The following is a 24,230-nucleotide window of genomic DNA, read 5'->3' on the forward strand; positions in this document are numbered from 1 at the left end:
ATATAATAAATAAGTAAATATATTTTTAGTACAAATAAATTTATGAATCTTTTAATTAAATTAAAACAACTTTTTTCAAAAAATCAAGTTATATCAATTTTAGCTTAACTATAACTTTTCTATAAATTTTTCAATAAATTGTTTTTGAACTATTTACTAAATATTTTTTTATCACCACTTTTTTAAAAAGCAACTTTTAATTTTTCCTAAAGTTATAGCAAATAGGCCCTAACACAATAAGTCCAATTCAAAACGGTCAATATTTGCCAACATAAGCCTTAGTCATAATTGCATTAAACAAGTTTTCGACAAAGATATAGGATGCCACGTATCCGAAAAATATGTACAAAAACCTTTACTCTAGTCCAATCCAAGAGCTTCAACTACAAAATGATGTTTAGGATATTGCAGTTTGGAAAATAGAGGCATACCACTTACAACTTGTTAGTTCACATGTTGAGTTTTGCCGACAATGGTATGTAAAAGCAAAAACAATTTGCCAAAATTTCCTATACATCTATATATATAATATAATTTGAAGTACGTCCAATCCAAGCTTCATTGAAAGACAAAACAAAATTCCCCTTCCAAAAAAGATATGGCAAAATTATCCTCGAAAATAACTTACCATGGCAACATACTGCAATGATGACTACTCTCATTGAGTTCTAGGGAGAGGATTCTCCTGTACTGGATTGAGATCATTGGCGAGAAGCGTGAGATAACGGTTTCCAATTCTTCGTCTTCTCTGACATGTTGTTGTGCCAATTATTTTTTGAGATCTGTCATTTATAGATTTGCAAAGAAAGAATCCCAGTAAGCCTGCCGTGGTAATTTGATAACTAAAGAAAATAAATAGTTGGGGTACGTAGAAAAAAGGTACCAGGATTTCAATCACCGAGAAAAGAAAGTGGCTGTCTCATGCTAAGCTCTGCTTTGAGCACTGGGAATTTCTCCAAATCATGAGAAGCACCTAAAATTTTCTGCAGATGAACGAGCCAAACCATAAGTTATACACAAGTTACAACACTACACTAGTCATCCACTAAATAAAATCTTTAGCCTCAAAAAAGCAATTCACGAATTTTTTAAAGCATCTTTCAAATTGTTCTGATTTATCCATATTCGTTAGTTTCATCTAGTAGCTTAAAAATCAGAATGTTCCCAATAGATCATCAAGTGAGATAAAATATGAGCTCAAAATTGCTCAGGATGGCACTTAAAGGAATAATATTTACCAGTGCAGCAAGGTGCGCTTCTTGTAAAAGATTTCCATCTGCTTCCAATCGGGCAATAGGAAACTCCGGAATATGTCCCGACTGTTTTTTACCAAGCAAATCACCAGGTCCCCGTAAGAGAAGGTCCACGTTTGCTAAGTAAAAACCATCTGACGATTTCTCCAGAACCTTCAGTCGACCAAGACTAGTAGAAGTAGATGCTATAAATATGCATTTAGATTTCCTTGATCCGCGTCCAACCCTTCCTCTAAGCTGATGTAACTGAGCTATTCCAAACCTTTCGGCATTCATAACAACCATCAATGATGCATCCGGAACATCTACACCAATCTCAATTACTTGTGTGGCAAGCAGTACTTGAGTTTCTCCACTTCTAAATCGTTTAAGTGCCTCATCTTTCTCATCGCTTTTCATTTTTCCATGCAATAATCCACAGCTGTAGCCCTGAAACCTGGTGGAAATAGCTTCAAAATCCGCAGATGCAGCACGAAGTTTCGGTAGCTGTTCAGATTGCTCAATAACTGGATACACAAGATAAACTTTCCCTCCTCCTCGTAACTCATCTAGCATTATCTGTTATTATATGATAAAAGTAGTCCTTGTATGAACATGGTAACTCCTAGTAAATGAATTTAAATAAATATGCTAACACATTACAAGTATCAAGGAAAATGAAGTAAACATGTGTATTACTTTTAGGTATAAATAGCCAACCATAAGTTAGAGCACCCCTCATCTTGTTCATTTAGAAAATTACAACTTGGATGAGTTACAATCTTTGTTCTTAAGTCTTTGTTATTTCATTGCTTCACAATTTCAAAGAAAAATTACTAAATAAGCTTCTATTCCATGATGGAATGGAAATTGACCCCGGATAAGCACCGCAATTATTTATCATAACAAAGATGTGAAAAGTGACAATATTGCAGTACTCTAAACAGATTAATACAAGATATTAAAAACAAGAAAGACAGTCACCTTGTAAACGGTCTCATATCCATCCTCATTTCCTTCAACAGTGACGGTCTCAACTGGTATTCTTCCAGGAGGTAAGTCAGTTATCTGCATTATTAAAAAGTAAAATTAATAACTAGTATGCAACATTACTCAAATCGACAAATTTTAGCTAGCTTTAACCAAATTTAGTACTAAAGATTGAGGTAAAAACAACACTACCAATCAATTTCTAAAACATCATTTTTCATGGTTTGCTTCAAATTACCTGACGCATCTGTACTATATTTTTTTTTTGAAAAAGAGAAAGAGACCTTTGTCTTAGACTGACCCCTTTCCCGTTATATATAGATAACCTCACTTGTGGCAGAGGAATATCGTGATTACAAACTATTAACAGAAAAATTTAAAACGACACCAATCCAACAAGACATACACAAATCAAGTACTCTTAAACAACATTACACAACAATCTTCAATCTCTATTCAAATCTAAGAACGAAAACTGCTCAAATCTCTTAGTTTTGTAAACCCAAACAGCTGTCCAAAATTTGACTTTTTCCCATAAATCTTCAACTGAGGCTTCAATCCCTTCTAAAATTCTGTTATTCCTTTCGAGCCAAATAACCCAAATGATTGCTAGGACAGCTGTCCTCCATAGGTATGATCTACCCTTACTACCCCCCCCCCCCCAAAACACCTTGCTCACAATCATTAGAGGGACTGATACGGGAAGTACCCATTGGGTCTCAAAGACATTCAACAACTTTATCCAAAGTCTTTGGGCCAGACAGCACCCCAAAAACAAATGTGCCACTTCTTCACTGCTTTTCTTACAACAAACACACCATCCCGGGGACAAGCAGATAAATGGTCGCCTTTTTTGCATCATAGAGTGCACGTTAATTTTTCCTAATGCCACCAACCATCCAAAGACTTTAACTTTAGAAGGACACATACTTTTCCATAAGGTCTTCGTCCAGAACAACTCGCCAGAATTGTGGTCTGAAGTAAACCACCTAAATGCTGACTTACAAGAGAAAATCCCACCAGGATCTGGTTTCCATAATCTGATATCCTCTGATATGTTAAACAGTCTAATATGTTTTAGTAGTTGCAGTAAAACAATAAGATTAGGCATTTCCCTCTCCATCAAGTTCCTTTTAAACTTAAAATTACAGCTTGCAACACAATTTCCTACCTCTCCTTCAATGGCCACCAGATCTTTTATACTCATATTTTTCGCCTTTGATACCACTTCCAGGTCCGGAAAGCGACTCTTTAATGTTGATTCTCCAATCCAGATATCTTCCCAAAATCGAATAGTTGCACCATTGCCCACTTTAAATTTTACCAACTCCAAAAATTCCCCATAAAGATCTGAAAGATCCTTCTAAGGACCTCTTGGAGATAGCCTATGACCTGACTTAGTATCCCAACAATTTTCTGCTCTTCCATAACGGCTTTTGATCACTTTATGCCAAAGTGAATTCGATTCTAATGGATATCGCTAAAGCCATTTCATAAGCAACCCTTTATTTCTCATATCTAATCTACCAATAGCGAGACCTCCCTCATGTTTAGGTCTACACACCTCCTCCCAGGCCACCAAATGATCCCCACCTATTGAATCTCCTCCTTCCCATAGAAAATCTCTCATCATTTTTTCTAACGAGAATGATCCCCACGCATCTGTACTATATAACTAAAATAAATGTATATAAATAGCAGGAAAAAAGCCCCAAGACTCAAAAGCATTGCTACATATATGTTTTCCGTATGCTCCATAATACTATTTATTTTTCTTTTTTCTTGTTTATTTTTTCTAAAAAAACAAAAAAACCAACAACCACAAAGCAGATTTACTTATATGTAGTTTGCTTTTCTTTTTCTGGAAGAGATGTAAATACATGTCCATGAGTGACCTTCACCCAAATTTATTGATAAGCCTCAGTTATGGCTAATGAATTACCGTGGTAACACTATTTTTACTAACAGTACGTTGCTATCATAATATAGCATGGAAAGCCTAGTAACGTTGAAGAAAGAAAAAGAAAAAAGATTTATCACATTAAACTAACAGAAGTCGAACTTTCAATATATGATACTAGAGTCTGATTAGATATTATCCCAAAAGAACAACATGAAGAAAGCTAGACTATTTAACCATATTGCGCCATGGAGTACATTTGCAGCCATGTTATAAAAACAACTCACATTACATGCATATAAATTTAGGCAAGCAAATCAAACTATCAATGACTGCTTTATTTGAACTCTTTCCCCTTAATTTTGACAAATTATACAAAAACTTTACACCAAAAGGACAAGCTTAATATTGAAAAGATTCATTTCAGGTACCAAAGTAAAAATATTTGCCCATGTTTTTACTCTACACACTGTCAAAGGAAACTGAAGAAATATTGTAACGGTTTGTTCAACAACACATTTTGAGAATCATAGAAACATTACATACCTGAGTTAAGGAAACATCTCCATATAATGCCAGAGCAAGAGTCCTTGGTATTGGAGTGGCAGACATTGCAAGAACATTTGGAGCCATATAATTGTCACCTTTTGAGGTCTCATCTGAATTGCCTGTTGCGACTTTGGAGCTTATGTTATTATATAACTGCAGGTAGAACTCCCAAGTTACCTCATAAGTCAGTGTTGATATAAGTAAGCTATAAATGTAAAGGTCATAAACATTAAACATTAGTTGGTATAGTCCTTTTCTTATGGCAATCCTTTTCGGGTTAGATTGTGATCTTCACTAACACAATCTCCTATAGTTGGTCTGAATAAATTGACTTAAAGAGTTTACAATAAATAAGTCTAACTTCTAGCTAATCAACAAACAACAAACATGTTAGAATATATGAGTTATACATTAGTTGTAGAAATTAAGGTTAATTGTAATTAGTAAGTTTCCTATTTTCTCTTCTAGTTTCTTATTTAAACTTTCTAATTTTGTATATAAATACACATTATTTTATTGAATAATATACAATTTCATTCATTGTTTTCTACATGGTATCATAACAAAATTATAAATTTGAAATTTGAAATTAGGGTTTATCCCAAAATTGAGGTTTGCAATTGGATTTGTTCTTCATCTTTCTTAAGGTTTATTTTTCGAAAAATACATTTAGAGAGCACGTGAGCTCTCACCGCCAACACCAACAGACAACCCAGCCGTCAATCTGCCAAACCCTAGAGTTTGGTGGCTGGAACAGTAGCGCTTGAGAACACGCGCCGCCTGAAGCGTCAGCGACAACTCCCACGCGCCAAGGCGTGGGGGCACGCGTGAGGTGTCCTTTTCAGTTGTTTCTCCACCGGTTGTTTTTTTCGGTGTTTCTGACCTTTTGGTGCATCCGTTTCGACCATTATTCTCTTCTTTTATGATCGTTGAGGTTTGTTCGTCATCCTTTAGTGTGATTCTTTGTCCTTTATCTCCGGAGTTTTTCTTTGTTTGTGGTTTGGTTTAGATTCTCCTATTTTGGTTGTGAGATTTTGATTGCTAACTCAATATCTCAATTTGTTCCCAGCTTGTTGTCTCATTTTGTTTTCTCCTTTATTAGATTTGTTGCTTGGTTTGTTGTTTGAGTTAGTTTGGTGGGACGAATATAATATTTATAATGGCTTCTGAAACTCCAATTCTTGTTTCTGCGGATGAATATGCCAAATTCTTACAATATCAAGAGTCTCTTAAGTATTCATCTTCTTCTATTACCACTATTGTTGATTCAGGTAAACCAAATTCGTGTCACCTTTCCTCGTCTTTCAAATGGGTCATTGATTCTGGTGCTACAAACCATATGACAAATAATTTTAGCTTCTTTTTCAATCTTCAACCTCACGCTTCCACTTCTACTATTACCTCAACTGATGGGTCACACTTCACGTGTTCTTGGGTCTGGTACAATCACTCCTACAAACATAATGTTACTTGAAAGGAGCACCAGGACAAGGTATTGTTTACAGAGATCATGGACACCCAGATTAAGTGTTTCTCTGATGCAGATTGGGCAGACTCCAAGGTAGATAGAAGATCCACTTTAGGTCATTAAGTTTTTGTTCGGGCAATCTGATCTCTTGGAAGAGTAAGAAGCAAAATGTTGGGTCTAAATCCAGTGCAAAATCAAATATAAAGCTATGCCATAATTTGTGTGTGAGATAGTGTGGATTTATCAGCTTTTAACTAAAGTCGAGTTTAAGACTTTAGTTTCAGCAAAATTGTGGTGTGATAATCAAGTTGGTCTTCATATTGCCTCAAATCAGGTGTTCCGTGAGCGAACTAAGCACATTGAGATTGAATGTCATTTGTTCGTACGAAAATTCAACAAGATCTTATCTTCACAGGATATGTGAAGACTGAAAAACAATTAGGGGACATTTTCACAAAAGCTTTGAATAGGGTGCGGATTGATTATCTTTGTAACAAGCTGGACATGATTAACATTAATGCTCCAACTTGAGGGAGAACGTTAAAATATATGAATTGTACATTAGTTGTAGAAATTAGAGTTAATTGTAACTAGTTAGTTTCTTATTTAGACATTCTAATTTTGTATATAAATACACGTTATTCTATAGAATAATATACAATTTCATTCACTAATTTCTACCAAACTCTCACTATTCTACAATGAGAACTCATACAACTACTAAAAATATAGAACTTTATCCCACAACTTCCAAAATTCTCCTTGTATGTTCTGCTCCAACCAAAGGACATATGTGGAAGACTTATTTCTTCTTCACTAACCATTGTATAACACTATTTTAAGATTTAACTGGAGCAGCTCTTCAAATGCATCCAAAGGAGCATTTCAAGCCCAGACGGGTTTCAATAATTGAGGAAATAGACTAAAAGTCAGTCTTCGGTTTCAATCAATTATACAATACGGCTATGTTTGGAAGTTAGATTTTAGTGAGGAAAGAAAAAAGTAAGGAAAATGTAAAGGGGGGGGGGGGGGGGGGGTTGACAACTTTTCATGTTCGATATGAAAACTTTATTGAATCAATTTTTCTTCCATTCTTTCCATACTAAATTGTTATTTATTTTCCACACTTATTTTGTTTTTGGTATTTTTTGAATGGCAATTGATGTAGCCTACAGATCTTAATGGCAATTGATATTTTTTGATTTTAAATGGAATGGCAATTGAAAATTAAAACTGACAAAACAATAAAAAGAACACAGATAAAGCATGCATCAATAATATCAATCATGACTATAATGTGACCACCACAAATTATGCGAAAGTGTGAAGCAGAAGCTCTTTTGCAACAAAATAGTTAAACAACAATGGAGCATATCCTAATGGCCAGACAATCCATGGAAAAAATCACATACGACAAGAACTGTTAGATTATTAGAAGAGCCACAAAATGTTGAAATTGCCTCCATTTACTTTCTCTTGAACAATTAAATTAGTGCTATAAATATTTAAATATATAATAATTTAATTAGCACCATCACCATGTTCAATTTCAGAAAGATTCCTATGTTACAACACACAAATCACATAGTGAGGATTTCTTTGACCATAGGACGACAATGAACATACAAATATGAACATCACTGGAAATGAAAAGGATGGACCCCTTAGATATTAACAGCAAGAAGAACCACCTAAGAAATAATCATGCAAAAACACGACATAATCCTGCAAAAACACAACCATCATACTAATCATATTAAAACAGATCACCTTGCTGTTGAACCTTCCTCGCTGGATCACACCAAAACGATGTTGCTCATCTACCACAGCAATCCGGAGTGCAGAGAACTCCACGCTTTCAGAAATTAAACTGTGGGTTCCAATGACCATTGATATGTCTCCAGTTTGGAGATCCTGAATTCATGATTTCAGTTGTAAGACACTCAAAATTTGAAATAAAAAAGAAAAATCAAGATAATAATACATGCCTTACGAATCATTCGTGATTGTTTTAATGGTGTTGACCCTGTTAGTAAAGCTACAGAAGGTTTGCACTCAACTTCCTCTAAGCTTTCAAGCAAATTATTAAAGTGCTCGTAATGTTGGATTGCAAGCAACTCAGTCGGAACCATGAAAGCTGCCTGCAAATTAGCAAGAAAAAACAGACCACAATTAGAGAACACAGAAACGTAACGGTAAAAAGGGAAATGTATCTGATAAATAAATGGCAAGCCATATACTTTACAAGCACTTAAAGAGATCAGATTCATAGAGCCAACCTGATATCCGGAGCCAATAACTTCCATGCAAGCCAAAAAGGCTACTATAGTCTTCCCACAACCAACATCGCCCTAAAAAAACACATTGTAGCGTATGGTCAACAAATAACTTTCTCCCATATCATCCATTCTAATACTATGAAGAAAACAATGTTAATTTATTACCAACTTCTATTAATGATACACGGCATAGTAAATCTACAAACAAGGGAGAAGGGAGCACTGCAAAGGTCCTGTCCCAAGGGACTATCGACAACATCTTTGCAAATAATTTAAGGGATTATTCATGAATGAAGGTCAAGCCACAGAGCAAAAAAAAAAAAATAGTCCACCAATGATCTTATCCCTCATCTGAGAAAGCATAGTGGAACCGAGTGGAAATTTCATTTATCTATTTTAGGAAATAACATCCCACCCCAATCATTAAATCTGAACAATCCCAAACCTATGAATTGCAAATGACTAGAAAATTCAAGACCAATCCATCCTTACCCATGTTGAGCAACAACTTGACCTAGACCAACAGAAATAAAGGTAAAATAGAAGCAGAAGCACAAGACTCTTGAAAATCAACTGAACTGAAAATAGAGACATGAAAATAAAGGGCAGTGTGAACCTCTCTTTAAAAAATTGGTCAAATAAACTTCTGTGGGAAGTTATTTATCTTTTTCTTTTTTTCTTTTTTTTTTTTTTTTTTGTTATTTATCATTTTCCCATGAACTTAATCTTAAAATATTGTTCTTGTCCATTCATATGTAAGAAGCAAAAAATCCAAGGCCAGCATAAAAGTTACATAATATATGGGACCGAATCAATGTCAGTACTACACCAGTAAGATTAGTTTTTGAAAACACATATAATGAAGGGAAACCATAACAAAATAAGACAGCAGACATCATTTATGTATGCCTGAAAGTAATATTCGATCCTAATAGACATTGAATTTGTACACCACATGCAAATGAACTAGAGTCATGTAAAATTCAAACCTGCAAAAGCCGATTCATGGGCACTGTTTGTTTAAGATCCCAAATAATTTCGGAAACAGCTCTAAGCTGACTAGAAGTAAGAGAGTATGGAAGAGATTTCACCAACTTTTTGGTGAGACTAGACCATTCCTCCATATAAGCAGCACTGCTTTCTGGTTTCCTATACTTATCAAGTAATCCCTCTTTCTCAAATTGCGTACCAAGGCCTTCAAGCATTTGGAACAAGCGGCCTAGCTGAAGAGATTAACAACTGTTTTCAATCAAGAGATTATTTATAATTGCACAACAATACTGCATGTCAACATTATAAATTCCATCGATTTCAGATCTAAACCAAAACATTTCTCAAAATCTGTCAAATATGTGTCAAAGTTAGTGAAATAGATTCTGCAACGATACCAAACACCATTTAAGGTAAAATAAAATCACCTGCAAGTAGAAGAACTCATCAAATATAAGCCTCCTCCGAGCCAAATTAGCCTCATTGATATCCTTTGGCTGGTGAATCCCATTATATGCCTACAGCATTGACAAAGGATTAGTGCAATGAGGAGAATTATGATGCACAGAAAGACACCAACGGATGCACATAACATGAATTTATGATCACATTGCTGCATACACCCACACATAGATTTTCCTTGTTCAATGTAAGCTGCTAAACATTACTCAAAATTAAGGTAAATTTTTCTCGAAAAAAAGAAAAAAAAAACAAATATATATCATATAGTGCTGCAAAATAAGCTTCCAACTCTCTTTCAGTCTCTCTCTCCCTCTCTCACTCTCCCTCTTCCTCTCTCTGTGCAGAAAATGAATGTTTATGAGTATGGAGGAAGGGAGAAGAATGAAGATGACCACTCAAAAAAAAAAAGAGTACAATAAATAAATAGAAATGATAGAAAAATTCTATTGGCTCACATGTGTTCAAAATTGTTTCAGAACTGAAAAGCATTTTCTTATAAATAAAGAGAAGAAAAAGAAGGAAAGTAAAATTTCTTGAGATGACATATATAGTCAAATTAACAGAACATATAGATGAAAAGGCTAAATTTCCAAAAGAAATGAACTTACAGCATAAAGACTTGGCAGTCCAAAGTCTTCAACAATGCTTCTGGGAATGGGATCAACATTTGCTGGCAAAGCTTGTAAAGCTTGTAAAGCACTGTCACGAAAGAGGTGGGCGGCAGAAAGAAGTTAAAAAAATTACAGTAAATAAGTGCAACAAATTACCAAACCAACTAGTCATTTCTTAAGTGGACCAAAACAACAAAGAGGGTAGAACTCATAAAAAAAGAAAGTAGGCCACTAACCCTACTGACCAAATAATCCTAAAATTTCTTAAATCACGTACTTATTTAGTGTCAAATAAATTGGGACCTTATCCAGAAATATATAAATAAATAAATTATATGAAAAAATACAGTCAAATAGTCAGCCGACACTGTTTAAGAGTGCAGACCTTCAAAGGTCGGTGATCAAATCATACTGAAACAATAAGGTGATCAAATCATTCTTAGTAAGTTAATGCTACAATTCTTGACAGTAGTAAAGAAATTTGAGCCACACATCTAAAATGGAATTAACAACTTCATTTTTACATCCCACCTTGCAGGACAGGATTCAGCCATCATTCATGCAATGATGGCCCTTCAAGTTAAATGCATTTATAGAAGTTACCCATATTTGATCCCATGACTGATGCCAATTAGAAAAAAATAAAGTGAGACAAAAGGGAAATGACTAGAGAGAAAAGGTCAACCACGGCATGTTTTATACAAGGCCAAAAACATGGGACTCTTGGACGAAGATGCTGCCAATATGAGTGGCCTTGCTATGCTTTTACATTTAAGCTAAAAAAGGGTACAAACCTTGCAATAATGTCTCTCAAAAAATTAGGTTTTAAGCCTCCTTTTGAAGGGTAAATGGGATATGGCCTTCCTTTCGCATGAAATGAAGAATCTTTGTCATCTTCAAGCACGTCAATATTATATTCTCTCATCTCATAATGATTTTTGGTACTCATAGTCCTCACCTAAAATAAAGAAGCAACATTTCACACAGAATCTCAAATGAAATTTACACAAACAAATAAAAACTAAACACTCGCAAAAAAAAATATTAACAAGTTATAAGAGTTTGATAACGAAACTCTATTAAGTGCGAGAGTTATACAATTCAACATCTACATAACCACAATTGGCGAAAAAGAAAAAAAAAACAACATAACCACAATCACCAAAGTAAATATTTGAGCAATCAAAGTGTGTCATTTTAAGCAGTCAAATAGGTCATGAATTATCAACTGCCCATGTACTAGCCTAAGTGAACAATCACTACCACCCACAGGCCACATCTAGGAACATTAAACTTTCTCGAAGCTGATAAGCAGTGATATTGTAAGTTATAGAAATGAGAACTTTTAGAAAGGTAAAGTTACATTTATAATCTACAAATAATTGTCAACTCATACAAAGGTAAAGCTATATTTATAATCTGCAAAAGGCAAGTCTGTATAAAAGAAAACCCCCAATTTGATATGAGTCACTGAATGTTACTTTGCACCTAACAACAGAAGAGTAAGAAAGAAATCAAGCTTTGGAGAAACCTGTGAAACTCACTTGGCCACTAACACACACGATTTCCCCTTCCTTATGCTTCCCCTGAAGACTTTGAAGAAAAGGCTTAAATGTGAAACGTGTACCGCGAAAGAATTTCTTCAAATGCAAATATATTGTCTTGTTTTCTTTAAGATCTCTACCATCAGTTTCATTCTCAAAATTTGAGTCACTGTTTCCAATCTCACAACTCACGATAACCTCAAGAAATGAAAAAGAAGAACTAGCTCTGATTCCTCTGCAGGAGAAAGAGATATCGCAATCAATATTATAGCATCAATAATTTACTTTAAAGTATGCAATATATTTAAGTAAGAAACTTGACTCATCCAAATTGTTTCATCACAATCTCACCTCATCCAAATATCAAAGGAAAAAAGACCTAAAATATCTGAAAAACCAAGGCACAACTATACCCAGATGCTTACAAAGATCAAAAAATCAGGAACTTTTTTTCATAAGAAATAATAACAATAATATATTACAACGATGACGACACCACCAAACACACAGAGTAAAAAATTACCAACTGCTTTTGAGAGATGAATCATGGATTACTAGTTCTTCGTAAGATCATGAATGGCTAGAACATTTGGAAACCTTGTTACCTTGAAGATAAGATTTTTCCCATAAAAATCAAGTATTGTCCATCTTCAATTCCAAGCTGAGCATTTCTTAAATCAGCATATGTTCGAGGAAAATGGTGTAGCAATTTCCGCAGCTACATAGAAATAAGAATGACCAATACAAAGTCAATCCTTCTTTCAAATAATGCTAAGATAAAATTTGGTTGCCTTTCACGTAACATCTTATGAAACAAACCGTGTGAAAACCAGAGTCTTCCAGCTTATGACAGTGCCTCTTTTTTAATCCAGGTATGCAATTAATAGTTTGATCAAGAAGTGGCTCGGTTGACGCTACATCAATTTGTGAGTCAAACCAAATAAATTCCTCTACAGCGACTGGTTGATTCAATATTTCCTCAGTGACCAATGTAATGGGCTGAGGAGATGAAGGTAGCATATAAGAACTAGGTTCTCTTGGTAATTCTGTTTGCACACTTGTTTCAGTGGAATCCAGAGTGTCCCGCATTTCATGGAGACTATTCTGTGTCTGCTCTTCGCCTATAGACTCAGAAAGGAACTCTTCATAACCTTCTGTTGCTAGAATGTTTCTCATGTTGCAGAAATCTGTGGTCCCATTATACAAGATCACTGGAGGGGAACTACCCACTATAATAGATGGAAATTTCTTACATACTAATGAGACATCAAAATCCCTTCCATCTTTATAATCATGAATATCATCATAACCCATCATAACTGATACCTAATAATAGCAATAGTATGATTAATGGAAGAAAGATGCAGTCTTATAAACCAGAAAACATCAACTAGGACACCAAATGATAAAGTTTTCACAAGAAAACAGCAGTTAAAAGAAGAATAAAATTGAAATAAAAAGATAATCCTGCAATCTCCAAGATCAGAGCAAAAAGTAACAGCATGCCAGGTATAACCTGTACATATATTTCAAAACGTACAAAATAGGCATACAACTACATGCATAAGTTCTGTAAGTCAGATAAAACTTGTTAGATAGATAAATGGGAGCCACAAGATTATATGTAACAAACTGATATTCTCATGTGCCTACCTTGTCAAGAACCTTTGGACGACTACATGTACTCGACAAACCATAACCATCAACTTCATCTAACACCTTTTCAGCCAGCTTATGTCTTGATCTAGAATATGATCTCGATAGTTTGGAAAACAGAAAATTACTGAACCTGCAAAAAATAAAAACATCATACAAGTACCAACACCTCAAATCTATAAACCATTACAAGCATAAAAAAAATATAATATAGTTTCAGGAACATCAACAACAACAACAACAAGAAAAAAAATTAAAAAGTACCTCATATTTCTTCCCAAAGCATTCAAGTATCCTTTCCTAGTCTCAGATAGGACTGCACCTCTCAATTGTCTCACACTGAAACACTGGAAATGTATAATTACATTCAGTATCACCTAACTCATTCCCCAAAGATTAAAACTTTCAAATTTATTGTCACCAAACTCATTTAAGGATTAATATTACAACTTTACAAGCACGGTATAAGAATTCAACTGGTGTGGATTCTACTATTGCATTCTGACAACCTTATGCAACTAGATACAAAGGGAAGTTCAAAATCAATCAACGCTGCATAAAATATTTTAAACTGCTAAACGACAAACAAATCAGGATATAGCATGTATCTACTACTCTTCTTTCTTTTTTTTTTCTGAAAGCCATATATTTATTACTCTGTTAAAACGAAATATCTCAATAGAAAAAAAAGATCCTTTTATGTTGGATGATAGAGAAATTATTACTTATACAAAAGGACATAAAGATACAAACTTCATTCATACCATGCCACATGGATACATAAAAAAGACTACGAATGCCATGTGCAACAAACGCCCTACTTGAACAGAACATGCCTGAATAACATAGACCTCCAACCTGCAAAACCATAGTGCATACTAATTACAATGTTGAGGAAAAAATCCACGGGCAGACAATGTCCCAACGACTATAATTGGAATAGACAAATAAACACATCTTACAAGTTAAGCTACAAATAGAAAAAGAACATAGTCAAAGGCTAAAAATTACATCAACGTCTTTCAAAAAGAAAAAAAATTGTACTCCACATAAGTTTATATTATGCCTTGATAAGTCTGCTATATAAAAATTTTATTCTTCTGCCTTTATTTCAATGGATATATATTTCGATATTGGGTGTTTCCAGTTGAACCCTATAATATTTGGGGAAAGAAATTTTCATATAATAACTCCGTGAGTAAGATTAACTTCTAATATATTACAGCATAAAAGAAAATGAAATTAAGGAAGAAGTAAGCTGTTTTACCATCAATCTAACTAACTCAACTTCTAGTTCAAATTTCAAGTATATAAGTACTCCTATATCATATGCTTTTTCTCACCGGTGCGAAGAGAAATGAAAGAATCAAACACAACTAAAGATGATATCAAACTGGTGCACAAATTCAAACTCAAATAACTAGCATTTCGGTTTTGTTCATCTTTCATGTTTTGAAAGTTGTAATGGTAAAATCGTACCTTTTCGAAAGATACTCTGTTAATTTCCGCTTCTACCACACATTTTCTCGGGAAACAAACGCCGAAACCTCTATCCAGAGAGTAAACCGGAACTCAGACTAAGAAGTTGAAAGTTGAAACTGCCTCTAACGTTTATTTACTTTGGTTCCTAATCGTATTCGTACGTATGTATGGCTTCGTGAGCTTGAGTAAATATCCTTCCTTTCCTCTTTTTCTCAAGACAAAATCATTGAAAATTTCTTTACGAAAAAAAAAAATCTTTTAAAATTTTATAAAATAATTTTTTTTCAAATTTTAATTTTTTTTATTGGTAAATACCATTTTAAACTTTCTCTTTTACAAAATTACATAATTTTTTAAAAATATATTTTTTTATGTTTTATATATAATTTTAAGATATAAATATTTATAAAAATACGTTTTTAAAATTTTAAAATTTCAAAAATATATTTTTCTTGAGAAAAAGTAGAAAACAACTAAAATAAACAAGAAATTAATATCACGACAATTATAAATCAACTATAAATAAATTATAAAACAAGTAAAAATAAATTAGAAAAAAATTTATTATTTTTAGTGAAGATGTATTTTTATAAATAAAAGAAATTCAAAGAGCATAAGTAAAAATAATTCGTATTGACGAGTATTTGTAATTTTTCTAAAAAAATTTATCTATTATGTAAATTTTTTCAAAAAAAAATAAGTCTAATCAGTAATTTATGTAGAATACAAATCTAAAATAGTATTTATCATTTTCTAAAGTATATTCATACCCAATAATTATAATTTTTTATATATTTGTAGAGAAAAAAAATCAAATCTTTACCCAAATTAAAACTTAATTATAATACTATAATAAATCTACTTTCATTTTAATAAAACTTTCATTTTAATTATGCTTCATTATTTATAATTGTTAACCGTGTTTACGGATAGGTGACACATGTACTTCCAATGCCCAAAATTAACTCACATGCCCATTCATCAAGCCCAAAAGAAAGTAATAGTTCAGACTATAAGCGGAGTTCGACTACAGCTCCGAGTTCAACTAAAATCATGTCTCAACAAAGCCACACCTCTATGGTCCCAAAAGGGTAACTCTTGTCCAAAGGGATGAAGATTCAAAGGAAGACAACCGGATACCCTCAGAGGTAGTCCCAAAGGTGTCAAGATACAGTCCTACGCGGCACTCCTCTAGCAACGAATTCCACAGAATCAGAGGTTTGTCCCTTGTGTTAGATCTAGGAAAGGCGCACAACACAAAAAGCGACATACCTTTTGTGAAACATCCACTATTTTGTACACAATTGGCAGCGCATGGCCACCTATCAACATCAGGTTGTACATGTTGGAATTAATTTTACCAGGATCTTAGATCTACTCACAAGTATGTTGATTTAACAACCTAAATATGAACTTCTAAAACGATAAACAAAACACATAAAAGTTAAGAATAACTTACAGTGATGGCAGCGGAATTAAGTGTCTCCTTCCACTCAGATCTCTAACCCTTGATTCCTGTTTGTAGCAGAGTATAATCAAGATCTAAGCCCGAATGTCCTTCAGTTGGATGTGATCCTTCACAGTCTTCCAAACTATGATTGAGGTATTGTATGCTGTGTGTGGGCACTTCTCTCTCACAAAGGATCTCGAAATTTCTCTCTCTTTTCACTCTTGATTTCGTGTATAATGATGGTATGAATATCAAAGCATTCAAAGGCATTTCAAGAGTAGAGAGGGGGGCGGCTATATATAGGAAAAGGGAAGAGCTCAACTTTCCAAATAAACAGTTTTCTCTTTTACTGTGTAATTGATTAACTGCCTTATTTAGTGTGATCTACCACTTTCCTATTATTGTTAGGCTTTGATTAGCAATTACATGGCAATTAAAATTGAAAATAATAATGGGGAAACATGCAAAGAGGTGGCCGTCCATGGTGTGATATGGGACTCACTTGGATTTTGCAGTTTCCTCAATTTTATTTCTATATCTCCAAAAATACTATTTTTCCAATTCTAACCATTTAAATGTCAAAACTAATTATGTAATAACTAAAATAGATTATTAAATAATATTGTCATTTAAAATAATTATTAATTAGACATGCAAAGTCTCTCAATTAATAATTAAACCTAGAAACCCTTTCATTTACAATTTCATCCTTAAACAGTGAGAATTCACAAATTAGACATAGTCTAACTTTTAGAATTATAATTGATTAATCATGAATCAATTATAGAGTCTTACAAACAGTATAGTCTCAACTAGAATGGGGACCATGGATCTATATTGCTGAGCTTCCAATAAGTTGAACTGATTTACCAAGTAAATCCCTAACTTATTAATTCCTTGTTGAATCCACTCTTAGAACTTGGAATTGCACTCTCAGACTTATATAGAGCATATTATATGTTTCACGATATCCATATGCTATCTCATTTAACCATTGTTATAATCTTAATGTGATCAAAAGATCCTCTATATAGATGATTTACATCGAGATGGGACAAATTTACCGTTTACACCCCCTCAATGTATTTTGCCCCTTAAAACACTTAGTTACCTGTAAATGATGTTTTAGTTATCTAATATATAGTCACTGAAACAAGAGTTCATCCATTTACTTTTATTTAACTAAGCTCGAAGGGAATCATCACTTGACTTCTATACACCAGTAGAAGCTATAGATTCCATATTTATGTTCAGCACTCCCACTCAGTTATGCTATCATGTTCCCAAAATATACGTATCACCCTACCCGAAAGTAGGCTTAACTAATAAATCAAAGAACATGAATAGTACTCCTGAGATTGAGCCTGAGCATATCAGGATTTAGATTCTCTTAATCTAAGATCAACTTCTGATATTGACTTGGAAATATACAACGGTAAGTTTATAATATCTTATCTAAGTTCAATATCGGTCCAGTCCAATGTATACTCCATACATTCGAAACTATTATACTTTACCAATGTTCTGGAAAGAACATAACACTTACTCCAAGTGTAAGTATACTTTATCGCTGATTATCACATCAGTGTAAATCCAAAACACTGATGAATAGGGACTAAGTCTTTTGAATCATATAATCACAATCACATTCCACTGTATTGACAATACTGTAATTGTGAATGAATATATGTTCTGGATTTAACTGATTTTATGCATATATTAAATATGTATATTAAACCATAAACATGTAACATACATGTAAACATAAATCACTTCAAAATTCTATATTGATAACTAATCAGATTGTAATGGGTTTTTATTTAGGGCACAAAACCCAACAGTACAAGCTCGTACAAACGACACTTACCTCTCAATTGGGCTTCAACTACTCGACTCAAAGTCTACATTATATTGTATTTTATCCCATTAGTGGCTTATTTCACATTTACGAACCCTAACGGGTCCGGGTTCACCCGAGAACTTGACTTCAGCATATAAATAAAGCTTCGTCCCTTTATGCAAAGGGTTACGAATTTTGGCTAAACACTGTGTAAAAAACTCTATAGCCAAAGAGTTCAATAATATTGACTTGTAAACTAAGACTCATTAACGCCCAAACCACGTAAGAAAATTCTTCTTTATTTCTGATCATTTTTCTTTAAGATCAATATATTTAAATTCAATTTTTGAAAATCTCGGTAAATATTTTGATGCTTTCATTAAGAGCTCGAAGGAAGTCTTTACCATTGTTGTCTTCTACAACCATGGTTGCAACTAGAAATGTGACTAGAAAACCATCCGCTCCCAATGACAATTAAAATGCTATGGTCGACGATTTATACCAGCCCCTTCTGGCAGACGTTGAAGCAGATGTTGTAGGGGATGGTGAAGTGTCAAAAGTAGCTAGTCGTCCACCTCAGAAAAGCCAACACCAAGAAAAATACATTGATGAGACCTCCATCAACGAAGATGACAAAGAAGGCAAAGACGAGGACCTAAAGGATGCGTACAACAAAAACAATGACAAAGAATACGAGGAGGACCCAAAGGTGGTAAGCTTAAGACAAGTAGTCTTAGACTAGCAAAGAAAAATGGTGAAGCAAGAAAAAGCTACAAACCAAATACAAGAAACTCTCTTACAACTGTAAAACATGGTAGAGAAAGGGATAATAATGTTGAAAACCCACTAGTGGGAAAGTTTAACCTTCCCGAGATTGGACCCTTTAATCCAGCAAACGACAAGGGGAAGCCCAAAATGGCTTAGCCCCAAAAGAAGAACTATCTGCCAAGGCCCACACAAGGCGCTCCTAGGGACAACAGAGATATAGTCGACCCACTGTTGTAGAAAGAAAGTGTCGTCCATATACCTAGAGCTAGACCATTCAATCGATCCGCGAAGTAGAGTCGAGCGAGAAGATAGGCACCGTGCTCAAGTATCAAAGCCTAACATTCAGGGAAGGAAAAACTACCCCTGTATTTTTGTTAACCAGAGCATCGAAGTGGAAGACTTAGATTCCGAAGGCAGTATGTCAATAGCGGACCTGTTGGGGTTGTTTTACTAGGATCTAGATTTACTACCATGTATGTTGTTTAACATCCTAAATATGAATTTTCAAAACAATAGAATTTAAACACATATAAAGCTCAAAAAAACCTTACATTGGTTGTATATTAAATGACTCCTTCCACTCAGATCTCTAACCCTTGTTCCTTTTTGTCGCTGAGTATTATCAAGATCTGAGCCCGATTCTCCTTCAGGTGTTGGATTCTTCACAGTCTTACACATTATGATTGAGTACTAGACTTGCTATGTGTGGGCATGCACTCACTTACTATAAGGCTCGAAAGTTTTTGTGAAGAACATTAAGAGATTTCAAAATTAGAAGGAAGAAGAAGAAGTCTCAAGAACTCTCTAGTTGTTTGACAAGTTGTAAACTATGTTATTTAATTTAGATATAAGGATTCTAATTTACACCCCTATCATCTAACATATAAGTCACTTTCAGAGATTCTTTCTTGATTGTCTCCCAATGTTCCTTGTTTGATTACATCTTTGAAGGCTCCCACTCAATAGTAGAAGTCTGGTTAAATTCATACACAAGTGTGCATTTAACCTCTTACTATTGGTGCTTAGGGACCTCTTGCTGTGACATCATGTCTTAATCTGAAACATTAAATTCCTTTTAAACTAAGTCATCAACATAGCATTCTAGTATAAATATTAATGTAAAATACTTGCTTAAGATTAAGTAATCATTAGAGATACCAATAAACATTTCATAAGAAATAGGAATTGTGCTTGAGTTATTTGAATAAACATTGCATAATTTTATATCTTATCCTTATAATTCTGATAAGTCATTTCTATCTATATGAATGGTTAGATTTACTTTCTTATTTTCATTTTAAAGTACCTATCTTGATCATAACATAGTAGGCTATCACTAGTGTCATCCAAATAATAATGGGCTAAAATTTTAAAATTCTCCCACTAAGATAAGATACTATGATTCTATGTCCAAAGACTTTATTGGTATCAATTTCTACTACTACAGTAACATGTTAATTGGAACACTTACAAAATCAAAAATAAGTTCTAATCGTTTGCTAGTTCGTTTATTATATTATATCTATGTCTAATCAAAATATGTGTGATATAGAGATATTGTGGTGTATTGAGTATAGTCTAGAGTTTAAAGTTAAAAGTAATTAAACTACATAATCAATAACTTCTTCAATCCCTAAGTGTTATAGAAATTCTGTGGAGTTTCAAATATAATCTAGAGTTCAATAGATATAAAAGATCTTTGAACTGCACTTCTTAACTTCTTCCACCCCTATCAGATCAGAAGATCTTTTTATTAAACAAAATCTTAATAATTGCTTAAGAAATAACAATTATTCATAAACATTGAATTTTAAATTCCAAGTGTTTATGTGGTATTATCTCTTTTCAAATATTAAAAATACCATAGATTTTGTATCAATAATAAAACACAAAACACATAAAACATGATAACATATAAATATAATATGGTATTAACGTACAAGTTAAAAAATACGAAGCTCAATTTTATAAAAATAATTCATAATGAAAACCTCTTAAAGAGAAAATTTTATTAATACTCTCAAAAATATCATAATAAATTATTTGCAATAATATGAAATAGGGGATAAAATTCCATACTAATAATTGAAACTAAATTGTTCGATAACTAAAGCAATTAATTTAAAAATTTAATGAAGATAATGAGCTTCATCTTCAACTTGGACAATCTCGACCCTTCTGGTCAACCATCCGACTCAATTCGCTAGGATATCAATCCAAGTTTAAGCAGCTGGAGCTAAAATAAGAATAAAATAAACATGGTTAGTAGATCCATAATTAATAAACCAAGGAGAGAATAATTCTCTAAAACACATGAGTTAATAACAAAGATATAAATACCTTGTTTCTTTGCCAAAAACTTAGGACACTGGGGTTTTCAGTGGCCCTTTTTGTTGTAATAGAAGCACTTTCCTTTTTCCTTTGATTTTGGATTATCAGCCTTCTTATTCTTATTAGTTGTATTTGTTGGATATATTTTACCAGAATCTAAATTTACTAACAAGTATGTTTCATTAACATCCTAATATGAATTCTAAAACAATGAAATAAACACATATAAAGTATAGGAAACCTTACCTTGGGTGCAGCGGAATATAATGACTCCTTCCGTTCAGATATCTAGCCCTTGATTCCTTTCTGTAGCAGAGCATTATCAATATCTGAACCTGGATCTCTTTCTCTCCTTCCTTTGATGCTGAATCTCCTTCTTGTTGGATGGTTTTCCACAGTCTTACACACTATGATTGAGATACCACTTGATGTGTGTGGGCACTCACTCATTCACTCAAGGAATTCGAAATTTAGAGAAGAAAAGAAGAAGGAAGAGGTTCGGCCTATAGAGAAAAGATAGAGGCTCAATTTTCATCTGACAAAGTTCACAAAGTTAAGTGTGAATGAGAGCCATCACTATCTATTTATAGGTAACCACCTAGGTTTAGGTTAGAATTATTTGGCATTAAAATAATGAAAAAATAAATGATAAAACCCATAAAGTGTGGCCGACCATGGGCTTGGATAATGGGCCTCACTTATGCAATTTTGCTGTTTTATCATTCCTGCATCTGATTTTCTCAAAACGCCAATTTTCAAATTCAACCATTTAAATGCAAATTCTAATTATTTAATAACTAAAAATTAATTATTAAATAATATTGTCATTTAATATATTTATTAATTAGACATATAAAGTCTCTTAATTAATAAATAAACCTAGAATATCTTTTCTTTACAATTTCGCCCTTGCTTAGTGAAAATTCACAAAGTAGACATAGTCTAACTTTAGAATTATAATTGATTAATCAAAATCAATTAACTGAGTCTTACAAGCAGTATGGTCTCAACTAGTATGGGGACCATGGGTCTATATATCCGAGCTTCCAATAAGTAGATCAAGAATTTATATCTTAAATTCACTGACTACTTAAGTCTTCGTTGAATCCACGCATAGAACTTAGAATTGCACTCTCAGTATATAGAACGCTCTATATGTTCCACGATATAGACACGTCATTAGTTATCCATTGTTATAACCCTAATGTGATCAATGATCCTCTATATAGATGATTTACACTGTAAAGGGATTAAATTACCGTAACACCCTACAATGTATTTTATCATTAAAACACTTAACCCTGTATAAATGATATTTCAGCTAAGTGAAATGAGATCTCCACCATTTATTTTCGTTTGGTTAAACTCGAAGAAAATCATCCTTTACTTTCTATTCGCCAGATAGAAGCTATAGATTCCATATTTATGTTAGCGCTCCCACTCAATTGCACTACCGTGTTCCCAAAATGTACGTATCACCCTGATCCAAAAGTAGGCTTAACTAACAAATCAAAGAACACGAATAACACTCTTGAGATTGAACCTAATCATATCAGGATTAAGATCATTTGATCTAGGATCAACAGGTGATATTGAATTGAATAGATATTACGGTATATTCTAATATATCTAATCAAAGTTCAATATCGGTCCCTTCCGATGTATACTCCATACATCCGATGCTGGTAAACTTTGTCAATGTCCTGGAAAGGACATAACACTTATCCAAGGTGTAAGAATACCTATCGCTGATTATACCATGTCAGTCTAAATCCAGTGTTCTGACAAATCAGGGAATAAACTTTCGAATATATAATTAAGATTATATTCCACTGTGTTGACAACACTATAATCATTAACAAATTGATATGTTCTGGACTTAAATAGAATTCATACATTATGTACATATAATCATGAAATAAATCATGTGAACCATGCAACATTAAATGTTATTTCTGATCTATATTAATAAGTAAATCTGATTATATTGAAATGAGTTTTATTTAGGGCATAAAACCCAACAGTATTATCATAACAACTTTAAGAGGCTTCTTGCTATTCTTCCATTTCCTCTTCTTTTTGGGTTTCGAAGTAGAGGCAATATTTACCTCAGGCTTGGTCGTACCATTTGTAGGAGTACTAGAATTAGGAGCTTTGTTTCCTCCTTTTTGCGGACCTCCAATCAAATTTTCAATGTATGAAGGTTGTTGATTAACTCGTGAAAGTCAAAAGTCAACTTGTTCATGACATAATTTGAAGTAAAGGGCAGAAAAGCTAGAGCCAAACAATTTAAGATCAAACTCACTTGAGTTTCTTGATCTATAATAGCTCCATGATTCTCAACTTCCTGGAAGTAACTAGCCAATTAGAGCAGGTAATCACAGAATCAAAATAATTATTCAATATTAAATATTAATAATTTAACATTCATGCATATATTAAAATTTTCAACTCTTATTTACAAATCAGAAATGTTTTTACAAGCTTTTCAAGACATAAAGCATGAACAACTCAAAATAATCAAGACAGAGATAAAAATGACTTTAATACCAACTATTAGACACTATTATATGAATATAATAAAGCATATACAATCGATATGAAATGCTGAATAATATAAACATATCGAACATATATGCAAACCACGAAAGAGATCGAAATACCTTCAGCTATTTATT

General features: G+C 33.3%; 1 protein-coding gene across 1 annotated transcript; it reads right to left on the minus strand.

Annotated features, from left to right (window-relative positions):
* Positions 1–262: 262 nt before the first annotated feature.
* LOC115699342 (ATP-dependent DNA helicase homolog RECG, chloroplastic) lies at positions 263–15,389 on the minus strand. Its single transcript, XM_030626695.2, has 19 exons — positions 15,161–15,389; positions 14,446–14,539; positions 13,946–14,028; positions 13,679–13,814; positions 12,845–13,351; positions 12,631–12,743; positions 12,026–12,260; positions 11,276–11,439; positions 10,479–10,569; positions 9,837–9,926; positions 9,408–9,641; positions 8,419–8,490; positions 8,128–8,280; positions 7,910–8,053; positions 4,669–4,824; positions 2,217–2,300; positions 1,239–1,811; positions 884–983; positions 263–782 (listed from the first exon to the last, which is right to left on the minus strand). Exons 2-18 carry the CDS (start codon positions 14,482–14,484, stop codon positions 891–893), a joined length of 2,967 nt encoding a protein of 988 aa, XP_030482555.2. The 5' UTR covers positions 14,485–14,539; positions 15,161–15,389; the 3' UTR covers positions 263–782; positions 884–890.
* Between the last annotated feature and the right edge of the window lie 8,841 nt (positions 15,390–24,230).

This window comes from Cannabis sativa, chromosome 8 (assembly GCF_029168945.1).
Source record: "Cannabis sativa cultivar Pink pepper isolate KNU-18-1 chromosome 8, ASM2916894v1, whole genome shotgun sequence".
NCBI lineage: Eukaryota > Viridiplantae > Streptophyta > Magnoliopsida > Rosales > Cannabaceae > Cannabis > Cannabis sativa.

Bases quoted from the DNA above. Each gene is read 5' to 3' on its own strand.
- LOC115699342 (XM_030626695.2), bottom strand. From the start codon at position 14,484: ATGGCATTCGTAGTCTTTTTTATGTATCCATGTGGCATG. The intron at 13,815-13,945 runs GTACTTTTTAAT...TATTTTTTGCAG, and splicing joins GCTTTGGGAAGAAATATGAG to GTTCAGTAATTTTCTGTTTT. The intron at 9,642-9,836 runs GTGATTTTATTT...TAATCTCTTCAG, and splicing joins ATGAGTTCTTCTACTTGCAG to CTAGGCCGCTTGTTCCAAAT.